The sequence below is a fragment of the Ricinus communis genome, chromosome 9, assembly GCF_019578655.1.
Source record: "Ricinus communis isolate WT05 ecotype wild-type chromosome 9, ASM1957865v1, whole genome shotgun sequence".
NCBI classification, from domain to species: domain Eukaryota; kingdom Viridiplantae; phylum Streptophyta; class Magnoliopsida; order Malpighiales; family Euphorbiaceae; genus Ricinus; species Ricinus communis.
The window spans coordinates 5,962,483-5,972,086 of NC_063264.1; the positions used below are offsets into that span (position 1 = coordinate 5,962,483).

The 9,604-nt window shown below is 34.3% G+C and overlaps 1 protein-coding gene across 2 annotated transcripts; it reads right to left on the minus strand.

Moving 5' to 3' along the window:
* Positions 1–1,014: 1,014 nt before the first annotated feature.
* On the minus strand, positions 1,015–7,978 carry LOC8280623 (probable sucrose-phosphate synthase 3). 2 transcript variants are annotated; one of them, XM_002518009.4, is made up of 12 exons: positions 7,280–7,978; positions 6,186–6,418; positions 5,322–5,385; positions 4,525–5,223; positions 4,276–4,410; positions 4,069–4,200; positions 3,814–3,990; positions 3,680–3,733; positions 3,524–3,586; positions 2,272–3,222; positions 2,056–2,183; positions 1,015–1,559 (listed from the first exon to the last, which is right to left on the minus strand). In XM_002518009.4, the coding sequence occupies exons 1-12, from the start codon at positions 7,559–7,561 to the stop codon at positions 1,283–1,285; spliced, it is 3,195 nt and encodes a 1,064-aa protein (XP_002518055.1). In that variant the 5' UTR covers positions 7,562–7,978; the 3' UTR covers positions 1,015–1,282. The 2 variants fall into 2 exon arrangements, with proteins under 2 accessions (XP_002518055.1, XP_048235112.1); XM_048379155.1 differs by having other exon boundaries at positions 6,186–6,395; positions 7,280–7,543.
* Positions 7,979–9,604: the final 1,626 nt, after the last annotated feature.

A 9,604-nucleotide genomic window follows, 5' to 3' on the forward strand; every position in this document is an offset into this window, starting at 1 on the left:
TAAGCTCATAACTTATCATTTTTTAGTCAATTAAATCCGAATTTTACCAAATAGCTCTTATATAGAACATCACTATATATTGTATCAGCAAATTGATAAAATAAATATTATTTTTAAATTGGATGTATTTGATCTTTGAACACAAATTCAAATGGTTATTTACTGAAAATATTTAAAATGGATGTATTTGATCCTCGAATATAAATTTATTGAGTTATTTGATGAAAAATTTTAAATTTAACTCTTAGGCATAAATTGAGGGTGTAATTGACCATTTGTATATTTACGAATGTATAAAAAATTTATTTATTATTTATATATTTAACCCTTAGATATAAGAGGTGCAATCCACCCTTTGTTCCATTTATTATTGATGTGGATTCCTAGCCAATCCACTTCTTTATAATTGGTTAGGAAAGGTTCAAATATGGCTTTAGATTTGGACCTCATCTTGTTTATTCCAAATTTAAAATTGGAATAACCTAATCAGTAAGTAATCCCAATGGGATAAAGCACATTTGGTTTAGTTTCAGCTTTGAGTCTGGAACCATTATGACCAAACTTTTTAACTTTTCCACCAACAAAAGCTTGCCATTTTACTATCATAATTTCAAAATATTAGAAATCCAAATGAACTAGAGGTGTAACCTTGGAGATGCACTTTAGAATTTAATGTTTGTCTACTTGAATAATTTATATTTTTTTAGAGATGATATCATCTATATGTATAATTTTTATAAGAGTATCACTTTAAATTAACAAAATAATTTTATAAAAACATTATATATCTCAATCGATGGCAAAAATTGAGACAAATAAAAACGAGATGTTTAACATTTTTCTTTTTATAAACACAATCAAATTGTATTTACTTTTCCCTAAAATAAATCTGAAACTAAGATTCATAGGATCTAAAAGTTCATTTCCCCATTATCATTTCATTTTTTAAGGCATGCCTAACATGGCCTTACTGATCACAGCTGCAGGCAATATACTTTCGGGGCTTGTTACAAGTAACGAAGTCACATAAGGTTTTATATCTAAGCTTATACGTGAGAAAAATTACATAGCAAATTTTCTACATAAAAGGCAATAACAGCAGATTCCTACTGTGGGCGTCGTTGCCTTGCTACATTGAGACAAGAACCCACATCAGAATTTGCTTGAAAAAAGTTCAAAGGAGCTGGGAAGATCCCACCTCGTTACAACCAAAAAGAAAATAAGAAGAAACGAATACTATAAGTTTCAAATAGGAAACAAGTATGTACTAAGAGTCTCACATTCAGGATGAAGGTTTTGAGACTTGCTTCAGGGCATTGGCGATCTCGTTGGCTGATGCGTCTCCACTTAAGTGGGCAACCGAGGGACTTTCTTTTGGAACAAAGTCATCTTTTAAGTCCATGGCTCTCAGCAATTCTTCAGAACCTTTTTTCACAACATCTTTCATGATTATGGTCTTGTGAGCCCCGGATATCATTTCTTCATAATCAGTATCTCCGGTTTCGCCAAGAATTACGTACATGTTTGCAACATTCAATCTCCATCGAACGAAAATGTATCTACAGGGGAAACAGAAACAAGTGTTTGAATCAGACCCACCACATGGTTCAGCAATTTGGTAAAGCAGACAGAAGTTCGATTAATCAATTACAAGGAATCACACTAGTTCCGGTTGCAGTCAGCTTAAGGATATATGTAAAAGACAGACGACTGTATTTGTTGTCAATGAATATCCAAAGTCACTAGTAATGCAGAGTTTGAAAATAAATAACTTATCCAGGCACAGAAGTTAGAACTTGCCTGCAACTTCAAAATGCATCTCAAAAAATTATAAACAATGGTCAGTTGATATGTATGCTATTACACAATGGGTTACTTGTTAAGTTTGCAAAATTCTATCTTCAAATTCTCTCATTTAAGAGCATGTAAAGGGTCCTCGAATGCTGCTACTTCAAGCTCAAGCGACACAATTAATTGTTCCAATTCAGAAACTATACGAGGAGGCAATCTTTATTAAGGATGGATACGTGATCCTAAAATCATTTACTATAGTACCTGAGTGCCTGTGCTCGAGATGCCAGGAGAGGTATAACTTGCACCCTTGTTGAGCTCCTGCAATACATTGGATGGCAACGGAGACCCCGCATCCTAAGCTTCTGCCTCAAATCATGCACTTTCATTACCTGTAAATGCAAATCAGTTAGAAAATCCATGGTTATAATCAGATTGCTGTCTAAACTTTAAATTGTTATATTAAATATCTCCATCTACCTTACTGCCATCCTTTATCCGGTACGTAATGCAATGGGCATTGCTTGATTTTGCATCCTCCTGGATGTGGCTGGTTTCTTTAGTCTGTTCACCAGCTTCAGTCATGTTCATAAGCTTCCAAACGGTTTTTTTCAGACCTTCACAACCCCAACGGTAGTCTATATGTGTTGCGTAATCTGTATCAGGTAAAAGTTTTCCATTTTCTTCGGTGTAAGTTCCAGGATAATATAACTCACTCCCACTGCTGCAAATTAATGCATCAAATTCATTTACTTGAATCTTTGCTGATGTCAAGAAATCTACTGTTTCTGACAATGGCATAGCTGTAGATAAAGCAAGCCCTGATATTTTTGCAAACAGTGAGTCTGACCGAACAGCCCTAATTACATCTTGCACAATCTGAATCATCTTCTTCTCAGGATCCCCTTCAGTACCATAGCAGTCTAGAGCCATGACAATCAATCTGCGTCGCCTCCTCAACATGGGATACTTGTTCGTACCAGTCTCAGGCTTTCCACCTTCGGCATCTTTTGGGCCAGATTCTGGTTTCTTTATCCTGCTCAGAACCTGTTTTACTTGATCTTGCAACTCAGGGTCCCCTGTAGCTGCAGCTGAATAGTCAAGAGATCCATTAAATGAAGATTTGTCGCCATCAATTGAGAGCCTAAGGGACATATCTTGCACATCCTTTAAGGAATCATTGAGAGATGACTCTTCAGAGGCCATCTCATCTCCTGGGGTATCAAGTTGCCATTGTGGGTGCCTCATCCGACATGCTGCTACCCTAGTCAAGTAAGTGCGGCAGTGTTCAGGCCATGAGAAAAGATGTATATTCTTCCACCCGTTCTTCCTGCATTCATGCCATAGGTTCTTCTCTGATACCAACTTAAGCAATGCATCAGCAATAGCGTGCTGATCGTGAGGATCTACAAGCAGACCATTATTCAGCGCCTATCGAACAAGACAAGAAATTAAAGGAAAAAAAACAAAGAAATATTAATCAACTTAATGTTCCGTTACATTTAAATGGCAGCTGAGAAAATGATAATGTAGGAGAAGAAAATTTTAAATTTGCATGCTGTTTCCAACAAGTTCCTTTCTTTAAATTTCATACATTATTTCTCTAACTCTCGTTCAATCAAATACAGATAGAACATAAGTTTAGATTCAGACACACTGCAAGATATAACTTCAAACTGAGACACATTGCAAGATGCTGGACATTATTTAAACAAATGGGAGTTATCTTTACCCGATTGATGTCAACTGGTCCACCATTTTTAGTTGCCACCATAGGAAGCCCGTGAGCTGCAGCCTGCATTTGAAACCACCATAGATCAAAATATCATTTCTTTGAGGAAATGAGATGGAAACAATAAATGACTTAAATTATTTGACAGCAACCAACCTCAATCAAGGTAAGCCCAAAAGGCTCAACCAATGCTGGATTTATGAAGACTCCCTGCCAGATATCCAATCACTTGGTTAATCATCCATGAGAAAACCATCTACACTTAATCATAAAAAATATTTCCAATGAACCTTTGTTTTTGCTGCGAGACGATATATATCTGGAACTTCATATTGCTTGTGATGCTTAGGGTAGGCCACTAGGCCATAAAGATCATATTTGTCAATCAATTTCAATACTGTTGTGAGAACACTTGCATTTCCACCAGTCATCTCATCTATATCGTCCCTGTTTCCCATTATAAGTGTCTGCATTGTAGAATATTAGTTGTCCTAGAGTACAATATTAAAAATTAGATTAACCGCGTAGGTATACAAAGTACTAACGAGATTGGCTAGCTCCCTTAATGGACGGCACTCCCCAAAGGCTTTCAATAAAGTGGTAATATTCTTCTTTGGGTCAGGCCTCGACAAGGCCAAAATCATTGGTTTGTGGGGATTAGTAAGGAACCGCATGACCTGCCAAAAGATGCTCCAATGGTTGATATTCATATTCATGTGAGACAACAATCAGGACATAAATGGAATACTCACGTCAGACCATATTGCCGGGATTGCTTTTGGGGAAGACCCATCAGTACCACCAATAAGAGATGAAAGTTCTCCGTCAATTTCAGGGGCATCTTCTTGAACCACAACGTTGCTGAAGTCCATACCAGGAGGAATAACCTGTAAAGAATTTGCTTCTTTGTTCGAGTAGAGGTGCAAAATACTCATTTCCAGAGCAATCATATGATATGTATAGTTATAGTATACTATTTTGTAACTGTGCCACTATCTTACCACCATCCTTGGCATGAAACGGCCATGGCAATTGACACCACGTCTAGCACGAGCACGTAAGACTTTCTCAAGCTTGACATCGAACCCATCATAAAGTCCCCACTGCTCTTCAATCTCCTGTTTGGTACTTGTGATCACGAGTTCAGCAGCATCAAGTGAAAGCTCTTCTCCTTCTATCCTCCTCATAATCTTATATGTTGAATTGATGTCTTCTGTTGATTGTCGTCCCTGCTTCAGAAGCTGTTCAAGCTTGTTTCTTCCAAGCGAGTGCCCCGTCAATACCATTGGCACATTTAAAGCACCTGATAAAAGAGCAGCACTATCACCTGCATCAGCATAATGGCCATGAATAACATATGGCCATACAGGGCCACCGCCTCCAATCTGTTCCCCCAAAACTTTTGACATATTAAGAATGTGAGCAAGAGCTCCATCTACAAATTCCTGAATATGAGGCCAAAGTAATTCTTTCCGGAGGTACTTATCACGCGGACCAAAAGGAATCCTAACAATATAGGCTCCACTGCTCTCACCAACTTCATTGCCATCAGAATCTTCAGCTCCTGCAGTTAGCATCTCTGTTGGCTCACCATAGCTCCAGTCAACTTCAGGTGAGGAAATTTGGCGAGTGAAAAGATCTACCCTGTAAACCCCAGGCATTCTAGCAAGTGCTCGAGCAAGTTCTACCACATATTTGACCTGATACATCATTTGTAAATTGTAAGACACAAAATGAAATGATAGAATTTGCAGTTACAAGTCAAAACAGCTCAGTAATATAGTAATGCAGCATTTACCTGTCCACCGGTGTCAGAATCTCGACCAAGCTCCATATTTTCTCCACGGACTAAACCATGTAAACTGGTCATACAGATCAAGTTACAGGAATTAAAATATCTGCTTTCTCCATTCCCAACTTAAATAATTTTTTTTGAAGTAAAGTTATAGACAGGGAACAACAGGGTACTGCAAAAAACTTGCCAAAAGAAACTGATCATCAACAAATGTCATTTGGAGAGTTCTTTTCTAGATCTAGTGAATATGAAACAAATAATTCCCACTAATGATAGTTTTTTTTTTCTTACATTTATATGCAATTAAATTGTAATTTTTTAAAAAAAAATTGAAAGTATTTTTTTATTTATACTTATATGTCGATTTAAAATATAATAATATAGTAATTTTGTTGAGTTCCAAATTATATAGCATACATAAAATAATTTTTCATAAAGATTATGGAAATATATATTTATATATTAAGTGTTATCTTAAATTTTTTAATAATAATATCAAACGTAACTCAGTAAGGCAAAAAAATAATAATAACTAAAATTTTACCGATAACATTTTTAATTAATGTATTGAAAAGTATAAATTAGACCTAATAAAATAAAAGTAGTATATTAATTACGCTGTCCATCATTACGACCATTAAACAACTCATTAACGCCACATCTATGGTGTCAGGTGATCCCTCTGACTTATGTTAGTATTAATCTAATCAATTTAGAAAGCGTCAAGATAAGACTTGCGGATAGTAAAATACTATTTTAAAAGTTTAAAAGCAGTTTTATATTTAATATTTGAATTTTAAACTTTAGTTGAACTATAACTTTTTTTAAAATAAAGTAAACCTGAACAGTGGGTTAGAAATAATTCACCTTATAAGGACAATGTAGAGTTTCTTTTCCTTCTTGTCATCCGACCAGACTTCCAGGTTTGAATAGTTTCTCTGGAATTTTTTCCTTGGGGTCTCACTTTGCACCAGCTCTCCCACACCATCCCCTTTCTCTCCCTCTGACAAATCCTCGGACATGTCTTCTGTTGCATCCCTGCGTCCTTGTTCCCGTTCCCATCTTCGATTCGCCAACCTTTGTAATTCCCCCAATTCCAGCTATTCAGATCATCATAGGCATCACATTTTAATCTTGGCAATAACATCATAATTGAAAAGGGAAGGAAATGGGATGATACACTAATCCTTAATTCAATAGAAGAAGAGATTAAGAACAATAAGAATAACCCATGATCCCTTGGAAAGTTTTTATGGATTTTTCTATTAGCCATTAAGGAAGAATAGAGTAGAAAAAAAAAAAAAAGAAGTACACTTTTACAAGCTACAGTAGGAATTAGATCAAAGGCATGGTGGGGTATGGATATATAAACGGATGTAGACAGGGCAGCCATGACAAACACTAAAACTAAGCTTAGTTTTTATCTGAACTGTCACATTTTTCAAAATATAATCATAGTTTGACCCAATTCATTTAAAAATCAATACAAAAAGATTGAGCAAATATTTTAAGATGCTGTAACCGCGTCAGTTAAACAAGACTAAATCATGGTAATAAACCTCATCATCACCCAAAAAAAATTCAAAATTTAATTAAAGATAAAAATAATATCTTGAATACCCATTAATTAAAAATACAAAAACTAATCTCTGATCTTATGAAACAGGCTTTTCTTCAACAGGATCCCATCAGTTCAGAATTAATCATAGGCATTGCAGAAATACTTGCTCCAAACTAATGATGACAATGACATGTCAATCTAAGAAAACAAGGAAAGAGTTGCCTCATATAAATAAGTTTGTTCATTTATCTCTGAAAACATGATTGACATCTGGTTGTGTGTGTATATATATATATATATATATATATATATATATATATATATATATATATATAGAGAGAGAGAGAGAGAGAGAGAGAGAGAGAGAGAGAGAAAGAGAAGGGGGGGTAGAGGGAGTGACCTGCTTCTTCTTGCGAGTGAGGTGCCAAATACGCCAGCACATATTCTCAAGCCTGGAGCTACGCTCACGGGTATTACGGGTGGCAACCACCTTAATCCATGTCCTGTGCAAATCAGTCTCATCAACACCAGTGACCACCTCTTCAACAAAATACTTAGTTGGATTAAAATGCCCTCTATCTTTCAAATCAACCGGCTGAACAGGTTTCTGCTCTTCAATGGCACCAGCTCCACTATCCAATATCGCCTCCAAGTACCCATTTATCCACTCGTTTCCCGCCATTACAATGAAACAAACCTCGACGGCCTCTTCGTTATTTCTATCGGTTAAATGAAAATAAATGCACCAGAAATCAGAATTCACAAAGTCCAAGAAGAAAATAAATAAAACATGATCATTTTCCTAGCCAAGAACGTCGAATACAGTTTCTGCTGTAGTGTTATCGGTGGTTGATTATGGAATCATCATATGCAACTGTAATCAAGAGAGAAAAGAAGAAAGAAAAGAAAAGAAAAAGAGTGTTTTGGTTCAAGTAGGAGTGTATTTGTATACGTGTGCATGTGCAAGAGTAACAACAGAGCACAGAAGGAGGAGAAGAAGAAGAAGAAGAAGAAGAAGAAGAAAATGGAGGAGAGGCGGAGAAACGAGCGGAGTGGGGTCGAGTAAGAGGGTAGACACGTGTAGTCCGAGATGACGAAGAAATGATGGGTCTACTTCACACTTGTAACTCAATATGTGGAATGGAGAAGGTCTCGTAATACATATATATGGTCATCTTCTCGATGCTTGTCCGATTCCCTATGCGCATATGTCGTTGCCCTTTTTTCTTTTTCTTACAGTTCCATCTGTTCAGGTTTTCTTCATATTTACTTTTCTTTTTTTTCTCTTTTCATTTTCTTTCTACTGAAATTAACAATTTATATTATATATTTATGCACAGTTTAATCCGACCAAGTAAATTACATTTTTTTAATCCACGTGACATCAAATTTCAAAAAATATTCACTTGGACTATCTTATATAAATATATATTTTAATAATAATATAAATTTATGGAGAGTTTTATAATTTATATGAACCCGAATAATAAAATTTTTAAATTTAAATCATTTTCTTATAATTTGATTATATCAAATTTGTCCGATAATCTATATCGATGTATTTCTCCATAAAGTTTAATTTGAATGTTTTGATATCATATAAATGTTTGAAAATTATAGTTTTATCATATATAATTAATTTTCACTTTACACTAAAAATATATACTAGTGTACATGGCACTTATAATGATGTCAGTCTAAATATAAGTGGGAATTGTAAGAAAAGAAAAGGAAAAGAAATTGTAAAGCCTCATTTGTCATTATTTGCCCATGATATGTGATTCTGTACTTTACTTTCCCACCCTGATGAACCTTTCCTTGCTATTCATTTTGACAGAATTCTACAGGAAGAACATATCTTTGTCCTTCCAGCCTGCAATTTTACAGACACTGCGCAAACTGTAGAGACAGACAGACAAATGAAACTCATATATTGGACCACAATCCTGTTCACCATTTTTTTATCCTCCTCTAATTAAATTCCCAATAAAAGGGCAATGCATTCTTACCCATTGTTTCTGATCAGCTCTTTTTATTTAGTCTATTTTAAGAGAATTACCTCCCGGTTGTCTTTTTCTTTTTTTCAGAATATTTATATATTTAAAACTAATTTAAGGCGTGTGAGACAAATTTTTTATATGTGATAAAATATTATTTTAAAAATTTAATACGGTTACATATTTAAAATTTAAATTTAAAAATTAAGTTAAACTAGAAAAATTTCCTTATTACTTTATCTATATGTTTTTAAATTATGGTGAATTATGAGTTGGCTCTCTCTAGACAATGGCGAATCTTAAAGCTAGATCGGTGTTTTCGAGTTCAGATTGTTTTTAATATAATATTTTCGCATATTTTTTTATTATTATTGATCTTATATTCCTTAAATTCTCTCTGATTATTAGTAACTGCGTTCGATTTTTATTTTTTTATAACTTTATTTTTGAATGAATTTCTTTTTTAATTGATAAAAAAAACAAATTAATGACTATCTTTTTTCTTTTATAGCACCTGAGCCAGTTCATGGACTTTTGTATTAAGTTTTCAAGTACATATCTCATCTGCCTAGAATAATAACATTTCCTATTAGTAAGAAGTTGATAATTTCATTAAATCATTTTCATTAAAGTAAGTGACAAATAATTGATTATTTCTTTTATAAAAAATTTAAAAATTTAAAATTTTAATTTATTTTTTTATTATTTATTAATACCGATAAAAGTTT